The 17,710-nt window shown below is 44.4% G+C and overlaps 1 protein-coding gene and 1 non-coding gene across 2 annotated transcripts in view; one reads left to right on the forward strand and one right to left on the reverse strand.

Annotated features, from left to right (window-relative positions):
- LOC126112549 (serine/threonine-protein phosphatase 6 regulatory ankyrin repeat subunit C-like) overlaps positions 1-17,710 on the forward strand; it is a 129,079-nt gene that overhangs the window by 89,185 nt on the left and 22,184 nt on the right. The window contains exons 5-6 of the mRNA XM_049915012.1: positions 2,105-2,395; positions 12,268-12,484. Coding sequence (XP_049770969.1) covers positions 2,105-2,395; positions 12,268-12,484 — 508 coding nt within the window. The remainder of the gene's footprint in view (positions 1-2,104; positions 2,396-12,267; positions 12,485-17,710) is intronic.
- On the reverse strand, positions 12,688-12,762 carry Trnas-cga (transfer RNA serine (anticodon CGA)). The gene has a single exon. It is a non-coding gene; the product is annotated as a tRNA-Ser (tRNA).

A 17,710-nucleotide genomic window follows, 5' to 3' on the forward strand; every position in this document is an offset into this window, starting at 1 on the left:
ACTCGAGCACTATAGCCCGGAGCCCTTACATTATTTTTACTGACAGATATAGTGAAAAGGAAACTCTCTCCTCGTTGGCCTCAACTGTAGCACTGGTTTTAGAGCTGAATAACCCTACGTTATCATTAGGATCTTTTCACAGTGCAGTGTAGTAAACACTGCAAAGAAACTTCGTGACTTGTTGACACTATACTTGACTTAAACTAGCGTTCTTGCCTTTCAGGGGCTGTTGGTCTCTCTTAATACGCTATCTGTGAACGCCTCAAGTTCTCGTTGACAATGTTACTCTGCTTGTAGCGATTCCCTACGTCTTAAAACACCAAAGACGCAGTGCTGAATACCTTGCTGATCTGATATCTCAATTTTTCTCGGTGTGACTGATTAATGGTGTGCTTTGGGGTATTCAGCTGAGCCGATTACTTTACACATAACAACACAGTTCGCTTCACGTGATGAAGATTGGGTGGTTTGTCGAAATACTTTTCATAAAAATGTAATGAGAAGAAATATATAATTGTGTGCCAATCACGAAGTTTTATTTCATTCACTAAACTTTTTGATGGTTAATTATCATCAGTTGGAAGGCGTGTATTACATGGTTGTTCGTAGTAGTGCTAACCATCCTCGAAGTTTTTCCCTTTACCATTGAACCACTGAGATAGCAATTTACGCTAGGCTAACTTTCACAAATCTCGCCACCAATAAATTCACTTATTACTTTACAGTCCTTGACACTGAAAACAGTTCTCTGAAATCGTTTCTGCCAGCTCACTACTATCGTGGCTCGCTCAATCGATACACGTCATCCATTGACAAAGTCCTAACACTGACTCCCCGTCCACATTGGACGAAACCACCCAGGATAAATCCTGAACACCTTGTCGACCACACCTGACAGTCACAACTATCCTCAGTGTTCCAGAAAAGTAGGGATATTTGCAACCTGAAATTGAAATGCTATGTCGAGCACCGGTAGGATGTCTACACTGTCTCGAGTCCGTCGGCCGTCGTAATTTAATATATTATTATTATTATTATTTTGATTGTTACCGACTTACGTGGTGGGCCTTAATGAAAATGATATTTCATTCAATTTTGATTTACGATTAAATGCTTCTGTGATGTTCTCCTTTTTAACAATATTAATCTTAAATTATTTGTTACGTTAATGAACGTTAGACTCGCTGAATTTAAAACATGAGGATATAAGTTGAACAATGCAATAAACTTTTCATAATAATTTCCTCGGTTAGTCAGTTCACTTTAAAACAAAAAATCTTTAGTTATTAATTACAATTGTTGCCCACACACCCGCGAGAGTTTTTTTTCTTACCTCCGTTAACCATTGCATTGTAGTCGGAGTCCTGGCTCTGGCTCTCGGCTATGGTACTGAAAATAAGAATCTTAAAGCTACGTATTTCTGCAACTTCGTTCGGCTGTGGAGAAAAATGGATATTATGTTAATAGCGGGCGAGTTTTTCGCTTCCGCTAATTTTTTTATAAGTTAATATCGCCACGTAATGGTGTCGTTGGCTCCATCGGCCGCTGCGATTGTTGAACTGTAAATTACTTGAATGCAGGTTAATTCAAGGAAGGCGAACATGAAATCGGGATCACCTCTTACAAATTAAAAGTGCACAATAATATTAAATCAATATATTATCTGCTTAATTAGCACAAATATGCTTACATTTGCCAGCACTCGCAAGATGTCCATCTACACGCAACCAAGACAAGAGAAGAAGTGAAGACGACTAAAAAATTGACAAAAGAGCGTATCTTGTCGTCTCTTTAGATCATTTTGTTATATTTCTTTGCCCTCGAAACTTACACAGAGAAATTATTATAATACGGAGAAAAATTTATGTTCGCCTGAGCGGCTAGTGTCCACTTATTATTCAAATTTTAAATGTCTCTTCTTTATAAATACTGTTTTTTAAGTCTTTTCGTAATATAGCACTGGGGACGCTATAAGTGCTTTGCATGAACTGGTCCTTCAAAGAGCATTCTATTGTACAGTGTTGAAGGCATGCCTCCGATGCCAATTCTAACCCAGGAGTATTGTATTTTGCCTAATTTCGTGTGTGTGAATCGTTGTCCACAGTCGTCCCCAGAAAGAGGAGCCAGTGGGTTGGCTGGGAGAAGAGAACAGCACTGGGCTCCCACCGCTGGTGGCGGCGCTCTTCGCGAAGGATTTCGGGGCCTTCTGCAGTCTGCTGCAGAGTCGCGATGTACGGCCCAACGAGCAGTATGAAGCTCTGGGGGGCTGCACGTGCCTGGAGCTGGCCTGCCGACACCCCGACGTACCAGTGTGCTTTGTGCGGCAGCTGCTCGACAGCGGCGCCAGGCCCAACGTCGACAGCCCTGTGCCACAGCCAGTACACTTTGCTGCCAGGTGAGTGCCTCAGGGTTCAGTAGTGGTGCCGTCCAAAACTTACACAAACTCGCTGTTTTATTCATCCCCTTAATTCAAGTACTGTACAACCATAATCAATAGTACGTTTATTCGAACAGTGATCTCTGATGGTTTGCAAACTCACCTGCATGTGTCAAGGCTGGTGTCATCCAAAACTACACTACTGGCCATTAAAATTGCTACACCAAGAAGAAATGCAGATGATAAACAGGTATTCATTGGACAAATATATTATACTAGAACTGATATGTGATTACATTTTCACGCAATTTGGGTGCATAGATCCTGAGAAATCAGTACCCAGAACAACCACTTCTGGCCATAATAACGGCCTTGATACGCCTGGGTATTGAGTCAAACAGAGCTTGGATGGCGTGTACAGGTACAGCTGCCCATGCAGCTTCAACACGATACCACAGTTCATCAAGAGTAGTGACTGGCGTATTGTGACGAGCCAGTTGCTCGGCCACCATTCACCAGACGTTTTCATTTGGTGAGAGATCTGGAGAATGTGCTGGCTAGGGCAGCAGTCGAACACTTTCTGTATCCCGAAAGGCCTGTACAAGACCTGTAACATGCGGCTATGCACTATCCTGCTGAAATGTAGGGTTTCGCAGGGATCGAATGAAGGGTAGAGCCACGGGTCGTAACACATCTGAAATGTGACGTCCACTGTTCAAAGTGCCATCAATGCGAACAAGAGATGACCGAGACGTGTGACCAATGGCACCCCATACCGTCACGCCGAGTGGTACACCAGTATGGCGATGACGAAACACGCTTCCAATGTGCGTTCACTGCGATGTCGCCAAACACGGATGCGACCATCATGATACTGTAAACAGAACCTGGATTCACCCGAAAAAATGACGTTTTGCTATTCGTGCACCCAGGTTCGTCGTTGAGTACACCATCACAGGCGCTCCTGTCTCTGATGCAGCGTCAAGGGTAACTGCAGCCATTGTCTCCGAGCCGATAGTCTATGCTGCTGCAAACGTCGTCGAACTGTTCGTGCAGATGGTTGTTGTCTTGCAAACGTCCCCATCTGTTGACTCAGGGATCGAGTCGTAGCTTCACGATCCGTTACAGCCATGCAGATAAGATGCCTATCATCTCGACTGCTAGTGATACGAGACCGTTGGGATGCAGCACGGCATTCCGTATGACCCTCCTGAACTCAGTGATTCTATATTCTGCTAACAGTCATTGGACCTCGACCAACGCGAGCAGCCATGTCGCGACACGATGAACCGCAATCGCAATAGGCAGCAATCCGACCTTTATCAAAGTCGGAAACGAGATGTTACGCATTTCTCCTCCTTACACGAGGCATCACAACAACGTTTCACCAGGCAACGCCGGTCAACTGCTGTATGTGTATGAGAAATCGGAAACTTTGCTCATGTCACCACGTTGTAGGTGTCGCCACCGGTGCCAACCTTGTGTGAATGCTCTGAAAAGCTAATCATTTGCATATCACAGCATCTTCTTCCTGTCGGTTAAATTTCGCGTCTGTAGCACGTCATCTTCGCGGTGTAGCGATTATAATGGCCAGTAGTGTATACAAAGCTCGTTCATCCACATCTTTTGACTGCATGCTCATACAAGCTATACTCACCATTAACTAAATGGTAGGTAGGAATTAGAGAAAGCTTTTGTCAGTGTTGACTGGAACACTCTGTTTGAAATTCTGATGGTAGTAGAGGTAAAATGCAGGGAACGAAAAGCTATTTACAACTCGTTCAGTATCAGACGGCAGTTATAAAAGCTGAGAGCATGAAAGGAAAGCAGTGGTTGAGAAGGGATTGAGAAGGATTGTAGCCTATCCCCAGCGTTATTCTATCTGTACATTGAGCAAGTAATAAAGGAAACTAAAGAAAAATGTGGCATAGGAATTATAGTTCAGGGAGAAGAAATGAAGACTTTGAGGTTTGCCAGTGACATTGTAATTCTATCAGATTCAGGAAAAGACTTGAAAGAGCATTTTAACGGAACTGACAGTGTCTTGAGAGGAGGGTATTAGATTACTATCAACAAAAGCGAAAGAGGAATAATGGAATGTAGCTGAATTAAAAAGTTGAAATTAGATTAGGAAAATATACACTTAAGTAATAGATGAGTTTGTTATTGGGCGGAAAAATAACAGATGATGGCCAAAGTAGACAGGATATGTGAGTAAGTAAAGCGTTTCTGACGAAAAGAAATTTTTAACGTCGAATATAGATTCAAAATTTAGGAAATATTTGAGTGTAGCCATGTATGGAAGTGAAACATGGATGCTAAAAAAATTAGATAAGAAATGTGGTGCAACAGAATAATGGTGAAGATTAGGTGGGTGGATCATTTAACTAATGAGTAGGTGCTGAATATAATGACAGAGAAAAGAAATTTGTGCCCAACATGACTAGAAAATGGGATCAGTTAATAGTACACATTCTAGATATCAAGGGATCATCAATTTAGTATCAGAGAGAAGCGTGGGGGGAGGGGAGGGTAAAAATTGTAAAGGGAGAGCAAGATGTGACTACAGTAAGCAGATTCTGAAGGATGTAGGTTGCAGTAGTTATTTGGAGATGAAAATGCTTGCACAGGATAGAGAAGCATGGAGAGTGGCATCAAACCAATCTTCTCAGTGAGGACCACAACAACAAAAACAGTAGTTGGTAGGCTACCTATGTACTTAGGTTCTAGGTTATTAGATTTAAAACATTTATTTAAACTGAGGTAGTGACTCGTCTGATGTAGCTTGAGGTGGATATTTTGGTACTTAAGAGGAAGAAACCCCTGGAAAATGCTTGAATGCTGTTAGGAATTCTTTCTGCGTTCACAGTTACACAAGTAAATCAGGTTATATATTTTCTTTTGTGGCTGTCATAGTAGTCTCATTTAGACCATAGATGTTTTGCTTTATTTCAAAGCATCTTCAGTGCCATTGTAACAAAATGGTTTTCCTTGCAAAAACGTTTGCCACATAAGATATATGTATATTTTGGATACAGTTATTTTGATCTCAATTTATGTAGAGAACATGTACTCCACAATCCCAGTCAAAGAAGCAATTAAGATAACAGAATGGGGCCTTGAAACTCACAGTTTATACTAGAACACATCTCAGAGACAAGCACACTCCTACACTTTATTACTGACCAAAACATCCACTTTAAATTTAATAAATATTCTTTTACTTACAAGAGGACGATTGTCAATGGGATCCCATTTTCACAAAACGTAGGAAGTATCTCCATTAACAAAATAGAAGAAAGAATGCTTCAGAAAATAGTACCAGCAAAAAACAATTTACTATACTGGTGAATATACACACTTGGTAGATAAACCAGAAATGATGATAGAACAACTACACACACAGATAAACACACTACACAAAACTGTAAAGTTCGCTTTAGAGAAACACAACCAAAGCAAATGAACTTCCTAGATATATTTATCACAAAGAAAAATAGTTAACACTATCACAATGAAAAATAGCTAACACACTTATAATTTATGCAGAAAAGCCACCACAATAGGCACAATACTACATCAGTGATCAAACTACCCACAGTTTCTAAAAGAGGTAGCAGTCAGACACATGATCTTCAGATCAATTGCAGTGACATTAGACAAACACAGCTACAATGACAGGGTAGACACAATAACGCAGATAGCAAAAAACAATGAATACCATGAATCTTTAGTTACGAAATTAAATAATGAAATCCAGAAAGACACAATAAAAGCTAAACAAGTAAAGCAAAACACAACGCAAATCCACGGACCCACAAACTCAACAGAAACACACAAAACAACAAAACCACTACTACACAAGGACACAACACTGAAACTGAACAGTCAGGCTGGTACACAGCCACATAAAGAAACAAACTTCACATAGAATTGGTAACATAGAAGCAAGGGTTAAAATAAATAAGCAAGGGTTAAAATAGCTAACCAAAGTAATAAATCAGTGCAGAACAGGATGACACTCACGTATGTTTAAAAATCTGGCATTTACAGACTTCAGTGCAACAGCTGTAATGTTCTGTGCTTATGACAGACCAGCAGAACTTTAAAAATAAGTTATAAAGAACATCAAAAGCATGGAAATGAGGCACCAGCAATTCAACATTTGCAGAACATCCTCTGACTAGGAAACCACCACCTTATCACAATAGAAACAGAGGTCGAAATAAACAGATTTAGTAACAAAAACATCTCCTAACACTAAGAAAACTTCCAAATTCAAAAGGCAATCGCAGAAAAGAAACATATAAGAAATGACCGAAGAAACATTAGCAACCAGCGTTATTTAAAGTAATAAAACACGTAGTAGATGACTAGCAATAAAAACAGTATCACATAACCAGCCAAAATATCCAATCATGATCACCCACCACAATACCATAGTAAAGTAGCATTATCCGTGCACACAGAAGTTGGGACATGTTTTGTCTCCAAATACACACACACACACACACACACACACACACACACACACACACACACACACACACACACAACTAAGGACATCCTACTCCCCCCAATTATAACAAAAACACCCCCAGCCTAATTCACTCAATCACCCAAGTTAAAATCTATCAGCACAACCACTATCCTTTTTTTTAATCCTGTGTATGCACGTTAATGAACGACGGACGTTGCGCTGCAGCGTGCAATCAGTTGGAAATTTGAGTTGGTCAGGGACCATGTCCAGACGGCCGAAACGGTTAAGGCAACCCCTCATGAGAAACAGTAAACCTGGGGCCGAGTCCCAGACCAGCAAAAATTTTCAACTTTGTCCGTTGCATTACCATAATAACTTACCACAACGCCCTTCGTTTCCCATTCTCTATTTTAAATAAGAGTGCCTAGGTTGTCTTGCTTAGTACTACTGTCTTGCACTATTTCCACCGTTAACTATGTTATGAGCAGCACCTTCGAAAGTGGATTTAACCATGAGCAATGTTTGATTTTCTTATATATACATGCACGTGCAATGAATGACCAGTATATAGATTCGATCTATCCAGCAATATTGTTAAAGAATATTACATGGACCAACTTGTCAATTATCCTTCGTTCGTCTAGTTTTCGAAATACTGACAGTATTCATACAACGGCAGTACCTTGACAGAGAACGTTGGGTTGATGTGTAATAGATTAATGTAATAATTTTTGTGAGTGTAAGTCTTCAAAGAGTCTTATAGATAGCGCAAATTTGCGATACAGTTTACAGTTGTATTTCAGTTCATAAATATGTAGAGTTGCACCGGAATGAGCTGCTCTAAGCCGTGAAACTGGTTGTGTGGTCAATAAATACCAAGTTTTACCAGCTGCCAGCCGTGTCTTCGTTCATCATGGCCTTAAGCAGCTGCAGGTGCCCTGCTTATATAGATTGGTGGATAAGTTCGTACTGTTTTTGTTTTGCATGTTGGTGTTCCATATTGTCATTTGGAGATAGTAGGTGGAGCTGTCAGCGCTGGAAAATGGAGTAGCAAGTGGAGGAATTGGAACATTTCCGACATATTATTCTGTTTGAGTTCCGTAGAGAGATGACAGCAGTGGAGGTAGCAGAAACATTTGCGCCATGTGCAGAGATAATGACATTGGAAAGAGCATGGCAAGAACGTTTTCTCGTTTTAAGGAGGATTGTTTTGACCTTAGTGACACTCTACATACAGAAAGATCATCTTGGTTTGATGAAGATCGTTTAAACGCATTAACCCGCAATGATCCACGTCATCGTACTCTGGAACTGGCATATGTGATGAACTGTGAGCACTCCACAATCGTGATGCGTTTGCACGCATTGGGGAAGGTCCAAAAATCACAAAAATCATCGGGTGGGCATATGTGCATCTCTGTTTTCTCGCCATAAATTGGCCCATGAACAACACCAAATATTCCTGTCCTGTATCGTTACTGGTAACGAAAACTGGTCTCTTTAAGCTGACGTAAGAGAAAGAAAGAAATGGTTGAGACTAAACGAAGCTGCAGCTCCCCATTCAAAGACCTGCACGCATCGACAAAAGATAATGTTATGCATTAGGTGGAACAGCGACGGTGTGGTGTACTATGAATTGCTTGCCCGAGGTGTAACCATGACTGCTGACATTTATTGCCAACAACTGAGATGTCTTACAGACGTAGTCCAAGAACAACAACCAGGAAGGCTGCGTGAAGTGATGGTACCCCACGATAACGCTCGCCCGCTTTACGCTAGACTGACAAAAGCAACTCACAAAAACACTATGCAGGTGCTGGGTTGGGAAGTCATTCTGCACCCACATACTCACTTGAACTTGCACCCTCGCATTTTTCACCTTTTCTGCTCTCTACGGAACAGTTTTCAAGGAACTACCTTTGCTGAGGCAAATGCGCTCCGAACGTGTCTCGATGAGTTCTTCGTCTCAATATCATTTCTACAGTCGCTGAATCGAAAAGTTACCCCAGCGTTGGAAGCCTGTTGTTGATAGTGATAGAGAATACACTACTGGCCATTAAAATTGCTACACCACGAAAATGACGTGCAGCAGTCGCGAAATTTAACCAACAGGATGAAGATGCTGTCATATGCAAATGATTAGCTTTTCACAGCATTCACGCAAGGTTGGTGCCGGTGGCGACGCCTACAACGTGCTGACATGAGCAAAGTTTCCAACCGATTTCTCATACACAAACAGCAGTTGACCGGCGTTGCCTGATGAAACGTTGTTGTGATGCCTCGTGTAAGGAGAAGAAATGCGTACCGTCACGTTTCCGGCTTTGATAAAGGTCGGATTGTAACCTATCGCGATTGCGGTTTATCCTATCGTGACATTGCTGTTCGCGTTGGTCGAGATCCAATGACTCTTAGCAGAATATGGAATCGATGGGTTCAGGAGGGTAATACGGAACGCCGTCCTGGATCCCAACGGCTGTAACGGATCGTGCAGCCACGTCTCGATCCCTGAGTCAACAGGTGGGGACGTTTGCAAGACAACAACCATCTGCACGAACAGTTCGACGACGTTTGCAGCAGCATGGACTATCAGCTCGGAGACCGTGGCTGCGGTTACCCTTGACGCTGCATCACAGACAGGAGCGCCTGCAATGGTGTACTCAACGACGAACCTAGGTGCACGAATGGCAAAACGTCATTTTTTCGGATAAATCCAGGTTCTGTTTACAGCATCGTGACGGTCGCATCCGTGTCTGGCGACATCGCGGTGAACGCACATTGGAAGCGTGTACTCGTCATTCCACTAACTATACAAAACCGATTATGTTAATGATTGAATGTTGTACCTGCGTACGTAGCACACATTTGTCGCACATTGTTAAGAATTTCCTGCTTTTCACTTATTTCAAGCATATTAAGATAACGGAAGGACGGCCAAAGAAACGATCTTTGTAAGGTTTCTTGCAACTGTGTTTCTTTAAATGAGTGGTTCCCGACTGGGAAAACAATAAAGTGGAGTAGTTTATGCACGATACGTACACAGTAGACGCACTGTTTTCATCTACAACCAACAGAAATGTACTCCATACTTGGCTTTTTAGACCTTCCCGTTTCTTTAATGTGTAAACATTGGTTTCAATCTTACGTCTTACTACACTGGCTTCCTCGCGCTGCATGATTACAGAGAGAGACACGCCACAAATAAGAAGCCCGTACTGGCTGCAGTGTCACACGGATAATAACATGTGTATTGTGTTTGAAGTTATGTGCTACGTATTCGGTCACGGCTTCTATGCTCGGTCACAAGAACTAGTGCGGGTAGCCTATCCAGTTAGGGTGTGCTCGCCCCACCTCGTATTTTGTGCCAGCTTACTCGGTCATGCAGGACTCTAGTATGGGGTGCCCTTGGTTACACGTCTCGGTCACCTCTTGTCCGCATTGACGGCACTTTGAACAGTGGAACATACATTTCAGATGTGTTACGACCCGTGGCTCTACCCTTCATTCGATCCCTGCGAAACCCTACATTTCAGCAGGATAATGCACGACCGCGTGTTGCAGGTCCTGTACGGGCCTTTCTGTATACAGAAAATGTTCGACTGCTGCCCTAGCCAGCACATTCTCCAGATCTCTCACCAACTGAAAACGTCTGGTCAATGGTTGCCGAGCAACTGGCTCGTCACAATACGCCAGTCACTACTCTTGATGAACTGTGGTATCGTGTTGAAGCTGCATGGGCAGTTGTACCTGTACACGCCAACCAAGCTCTGCTTGACTCAATGCCCAGGCTAATCAAGGCCGTTATTACGGCCAGAGGTGGTTGTCCAGGGTACTGATTTCTCAGGATCTATGCACCCAAATTGCGTGAAAATGTAATCACATGTCAGTTCTACTATAATATACACTCCTGGAAATGGAAAAAAGAACACATTGACACCGGTGTGTCAGACCCACCATACTTGCTCCGGACACTGCGAGAGGGCTGTACAAGCAATGATCACACGCACGGCACAGCGGACACACCAGGAACCGCGGTGTTGGCCGTCGAATGGCGCTAGCTGCGCAGCATTTGTGCACCGCCGCCGTCAGTGTCAGCCAGTTTGCCGTGGCATACGGAGCTCCATCGCAGTCTTTAACACTGGTAGCATGCCGCGACAGCGTGGACGTGAACCGTATGTGCAGTTGACGGACTTTGAGCGAGGGCGTATAGTGGGCATGCGGGAGGCCGGGTGGACGTACCGCCGAATTGCTCAACACGTGGGGCGTGAGGTCTCCACAGTACATCGATGTTGTCGCCAGTGGTCGGCGGAAGGTGCACGTGCCCGTCGACCTGGGACCGGACCGCAGCGACGCATGGATGCACGCCAAGACCGTAGGATCCTACGCAGTGCCGTAGGGGACCGCACCGCCACTTCCCAGCAAATTAGGGACACTGTTGCTCCTGGGGTATCGGCGAGGACCATTCGCAACCGTCTACATGAAGCTGGGCTACGGTCCCGCACACCGTTAGGCCGTCTTCCGCTCACGCCCCAACATCGTGCAGCCCGCCTCCAGTGGTGTCGCGACAGGCGTGAATGGAGGGACGAATGGAGACGTGTCGTCTTCAGCGATGAGAGTCGCTTCTGCCTTGGTGCCAATGATGGTCGTATGCGTGTTTGGCGCCGTGCAGGTGAGCGCTACAATCAGGACTGCATACGACCGAGGCACACAGGGCCAACACCCGGCATCATGGTGTGGGGAGCGATCTCCTACACTGGCCGTACACCACTGGTGATCGTCGAGGGGACACTGAATAGTGCACGGTACATCCAAACCGTCATCGAACCCATCGTTCTACCATTCCTAGACCGGCAAGGAAACTTGCTGTTCCAACAGGACAATGCACGTCCGCATGTATCCCGTGCCACCCAACGTGCTCTAGAAGGTGTAAGTCAACTACCCTGGCCAGCAAGATCTCCGGATCTGTCCCCCATTGAGCATGTTTGGGACTGGATGAAGCGTCGTCTCACGCGGTCTGCACGTCCAGCACGAACGCTGGTCCAACTGAGGCGCCAGGTGGAAATGGCATGGCAAGCCGTTCCACAGGACTACATCCAGCATCTCTACGATCGTCTCCATGGGAGAATAGCAGCCTGCATTGGTGCGAAAGGTGGATATACACTGTACTAGTGCCGACATTGTGCATGCTCTGTTGCCTGTGTCTATGTGCCTGTGGTTCTGTCAGTGTGATCATGTGATGTATCTGACCCCAGGAATGTGTCAATAAAGTTTCCCCTTCCTGGGACAATGAATTCACGGTGTTCTTATTTCAATTTCCAGGAGTGTATTTGGACTGATGACCTCAGATGTTAAGTCCCATAGTGCGCAGAGCACTTTTTTGGACAGTTGAAGCGACGCTCGTCGTGTCACGCAGGTGGGCCAATCCGGGCGCACTGGCGGCGCTGCTGTCGCACCCGGAGACGCGCGTCAACGCGATGGACGCCGGGGGGCGGACGGCTCTGCACGGCGCCGTGCTGGAGCTGGTCGGACAGGCGCCTGGAGAGGTGGCGGACGCACTGGAGCGCTGCGTGCAGCTGCTCGTGCGCTGCCCGCGGCTCGACGTCAACTGCGGCGACGCGCTCGGCTTCTCCGCGCTGCACCTCGCGGCGCAGAAGCGCAGCCGCCGCGCCGTCGCCGTCCTCGTCGACAAGTGCAGGTTTGCTTTCCATTCACGCTCTGTAACTGCAGGAATCGTAGCAAATAATGAAATTTCACTTAGCCGGCGGATACAGTGTAGTAGGATATAACACATGATTATACGAGGGGTGAAACTTTCCTGGCAGATTAAAACTGTGTGCCGGGCCGAGACTCGAACTCGGGGCCTTTGCCTTTCGCGGGCAAGTGCTCTACCAACTGAGCTACCCAAGCACGACTCACGCCCCGTCCCCACAGCTTTACTTCTGCCAGTATCTCGTCTCCTACCTTCCAAACTTTACAGAAACTCTCCTGCGAACCTTGCAGAACTAGCACTCTTCACTCCTGAAAGAAAGGATATTGCGGAGACATGGCTTAGCCACAGCCTGGGGGATGTTTCAGAATGAGATTTTCACTCTGCAGCAGAGTGTGCGCTGTTATGAAACTTCCTGGTAGATTAAAACTGTGTGCCCGACCGAGACTCGAACTCGGGACCTTTGCCTTTCGCGGGCAAGACCTCTACCAACTTCTTTTTTTTTTTTTCATTGTGTTCGGTATTGTTCATTGCGTTTGGTCTGGGCGGACGTCACGAGACATTCGTTCAAGTTGATCGTTGATTCTTTTACTCAGTTTTTTATTACAGAGGGCCAGCAGCCCTCTGATGAAACACGCTGAGCTACCGTGCCGGGCCAAGTGAGCTACCCAAGCACGACTTACGCCCCGTCCTCACAGCTTTACTTCCGCCAGTACCTCGTGTCCTACATTCCAAACTTCACAGAAGCTCTTCTGCGGACCTAGAAGAACTAGCACTCCTGAAAGAAAGGATAATGCGGAGACATGGCTTAGCCACAGCCTGGGGGATGTTTCCAGAATGAGATTTTCACACTGCAGCGGAGTGTGCGCTGTTATGAAACTTTCCTAGCCGATTAAAACTGTACGCCGGACCGAGACTCGAACTCGGGACTTTTGCCTTTCGCGGGCAAGTGCTAGTTCTGCTACGTTCACAGAAGAGCTTCTGTGAAGTTTGGAAAGTAGGAGACGAGGTACTGGCGGAAGTAAAGCTGTGAGGACGGCCCGTGAGTCGTGCTTGGGTAGCTCAGTTAGTAGAGCACTTGTCCGCGAAAGGCAAAGGTGCCGAGTTCGAGTCTCGGTCCGGCAGACAAATTTAATCTTCCAGGAAATTTTCATAACAGTCCACACCCCGCTGCAGAGTGAAAATCTCATTCTATACGAGGGGTGTTCAATAAGTAATGCAACACATTTTTTTCATTGAAAAAATGTGGAATTTGTCTTGGAACATCGCGGAACACTCCTGCTCCAGTCGCTGTAGTGTCATGAAGTTCCGACAGGTGGCGACACTATAAGTAGCCTTCGAAATGGCGCCTGTATCAGAGGTGCTTTTCGAGTAGAAAGCTATCATTGAGTTTCTTTTAGCGGAAAACCAAAGCATCGCGAATATTAATATGCGCTTGCAGAATGCCTGTGGAGACCTAGCAGTGAACAAAAGCACGGTGAGTCGTTGGGCGAGGCGTCTCTCATCATCACAGCAAGGTCGCGCAAACCTCTCCGGTCTCCCGCGTGTCGGCCAGCTGCACACAGCTGTGACTCCTGCAATTTTGGATCGGGCGGACACTCTCATTCGAAACGATGGACGGCTAGATTAGATTAGATTAGTACTTGTTCCATAGATCATGAATACGACACTTCGTAATGATGTGGAACGTGTCAGGTTAATAAAAGGTGTCTATACAAGATATTATATTAGCAAAATATTACATGACACTCAATATTTTTAATTTTTTTGTGGGGGTTGGGAAATTACCCACTTACTATATCCAAAAATTCATCTAATGAGTAGAAGGAGTTGCCGTTAAGAAATTCTTTTAATTTCCTTTTAAATGCTATATGACTATCTGTCAGACTTTTGATGCTATTAGGTAAGTGACCAAAGACTTTTGTGGCAACATAATTTACCCCCTTCAGAGCCAAAGTTAGATTTAACCTTGAGTAGTGAAGATCATCCTTTCTCCTAGTGTTGTAGCCATGTACACTCCTATTACTTTTGAATTCTTTCGGATTGTTAATAACAAATTTCGTAAGTGAATATATATATTGTCAGGCTACAGTGAAGATTTCTAGCTCTTTAAATAAGTGTCTGCAGGATGATCTTGGATGAGCTCCAGCAATTATTCTGATTATACGCTTTTGTGCAATGAACACTCTTTTACTCAATGATGAGTTACCCCAGAATATGATGCCATACGAAAGGAGAGAATGAAAATAGGCGTGGTCAGCTAATTTACTCAGATGTATATCGCCAAAATTTGCAATGACCCTAATAGCATAACTCAAACGTTTCAGCAGATCCTCAGTGTGTTTTTTCCAGTTCAGCGCCACATCAATGCATACACCTAGAAAATTTGAATGTTCTACCTTAGCTACCGATTTCTGATCGAAGTCTATATTTATTAATGGGGTCATTCCATTTACTGTGTGGAACTGTCACAATCAAACACGTCAATGCTCAACTCGACCTCTCTGTTAGTAGTGCTGCCACTCGTCCGCAAGCTGCGCTACTCAGAGGTGTGCGACCATTGGGTTCCTCGCCGCCTAACAGGAGACCATAAAGAGCAACGAAGGACCCTCTGTGCTGAATTGCTTGTGACTGATCGTGACAATTTTTTGTTGAACATAGTCACAGGCAGTGAAACATGGATTCATAACTTCGAACCGGAAACAAAAAGGCAACCCACATTACCGTTCCTCCGAAGAAAAACATCGAAACCACACTCTCAGCCGGTAAAGTCATGGCGACGGTCTTCTGGGACTTCTATTCAATGTCCTCCCTCATGGTGCAACGGTCAACTCTGAAGTGTGTTCTGTTATCCTCATGAAACTGAAGAAACAACTTCAGCGTGTTCGCCGCCACAAAAATTCAAACGAACTTCTCCTTCTCCACGACAATGCAGGGCCTCACACAAGTATGCACACCCGGAGGAGTTCACAAAATGTGATTGGACTGTTCTTCCTCATCCACCGTACATCACGGATCTCACACCTTCCGGCTTCCGTCTGTTTCGCCCAACGAAGTATGCACTGTGCAGGAAGCAGTACGTGGATGATGGGGAGGTTGGGGATGCAACAAGACGTTAGTCCGATGTCGACCAGTAGAGTGGTACCATGCGGGCACAGAAGCCTTCCAAATAACGTGGTGTAAGTCCGTCGCATTGAATGGAGATTATGTCGAAAATTAGGTTTTTGTAGCCAAAGGAGTGGGAAATAATATAGTTTATTTGACTCCTGGATAAAATCAACTTTCTTTCAGAAAAAAAGGTGTTGCATTACTTATTGAATGCCCTCGTTTTTGTAGATGATTTGGGGATATGCGAGGTGTGAAATTCACTTCATAGAGCTGCCGCCTCTGGCAAAAGCAACGGTTGTAGCCAGATTAGGCTTCGAAATGAACTGAGCATGGATGGCAGATGCAGGTACTGCGTCAGATCTGTGCGACAATTAGTTATATGTTCCGTAGATAATTTGAACGATTATTTTTACTGTAATGATGAGCAACGAGTCAGACTACAGGATACGAATAAATTATTAGTTTCAGTGGATGGCTACAATCTAGCCGTTTACAAGATCCTCAATGTTACACTGGCCCAGGTTCAAAAATAACATTACTGTGCATTAGAAACCGACAAGAAGAGCTGCATACATATATAAACAGGTAATCTGTATATAGATTATACATCAAAGAGTTTTCATGTAAGATTAGTCGTTTCTTTTTAAAATATGTTTAAAATAAATTACGTAAATATTAATAACGACAAAATTTCACGTTAAATAGGAACAAAGCGACCAGATAAAATAATTCGCGCCAATCAGACTTCCGCTCCGGGACTCTCTGCTCATGACGTGATATTCTTAAATTACTCAATGCATACTAGCAAAGAAAAATCTCGCCCGGTAACCTACAGAAACCTAAAAAATGTTAACCATGACGCTCTTCAAAAGGATTGCTCAGACATCCCTCGGCATGATATAAGCAATGAACCGACTTTAGACGGAAAAATTCGGGAATTATGTCGCAAAATTATTGCACTGTATGATAAACATGCTCCTCAACGCACTGTCAAGGTAAAGAGAGCTCCCGCTCCGTGGCTCACCACTGCATTACGCCAGTTAATGAATAAACGTGATGCTGCACATAGGGCCTTCAAGCGTTACCCAACTCCCGAGGCGTACGAAGCTTATAGGAAACTCCGAAACAGAACCAAGCAAAGCGTGAGGAATGCCAAAATCAGACATGCCCGCTCTGTCGTATGCGGCATATCAAAACCTGCTGCACTGTGGAAAAAGCTGCGCAGTTTCGGTATAGGGAAGCGAAGATCTGACGCTGTTTATCAAGCGTCTGCAGAAGAATTTAACGATTTCTTCTCAACAGCTGTAAACTGCCACGCAGCGACAAATTACCAGCCCCAAGATATCAGTCTCTCGAGAGACAAGATTTTCCTAAAACATGTCACTACCGGCACAGTACGCAAGGCAATTATGCGAATCTCTTCCGAGGCAGTAGGAAATGATGGAGTGAGCATTGGCATGATTAAGAACGTCGTAGACACTATTATTCCAGTTATCACAGACATCTTCAACCTGTCTCTTGTCAGTAGTACATATCCTACTGAGTGGAAGCAAAGTTAAATTCAACCTATACCCAAGACTGACAACCCTAAGTCGCCAGGTGACTACAGGCCGATCAGCATACTACCTGCAATATCTAAAGCCCTAGAATACATCGTCCATGAACAGCTGACGGATTACCTCAAAACTCATAACATCCATAACAAATATCAGTCAGGCTTTCGAAAGCACCATAGTACAGCAACTGCATTAATCAATGTAACTGATGACATTAAACATGCTATGGACAGACGTGAAGCTACCGTCCTAACACTGCTTGACTTTAGAAAGGCTTTTGATACAATTTACTTTGATATATTACTAATTAAAATGAAACAGATGAATTTCTCAAACAGCGCAATACATTGGTTCGACAGCTACCTCAAAAACAGAAGTCAACAAGTAATTTGTGGGTCGGAAAAGCCATCATGGAAAAAAGTGCGCTCTGGAGTTCCCCAAGGCTCCGTCCTTGGTCCATTACTCTTCTCACTGTACATTAATGA

The sequence above is a fragment of the Schistocerca cancellata genome, chromosome 1 (assembly GCF_023864275.1).
Source record: "Schistocerca cancellata isolate TAMUIC-IGC-003103 chromosome 1, iqSchCanc2.1, whole genome shotgun sequence".
Taxonomy (NCBI): Eukaryota; Metazoa; Arthropoda; class Insecta; order Orthoptera; family Acrididae; genus Schistocerca; species Schistocerca cancellata.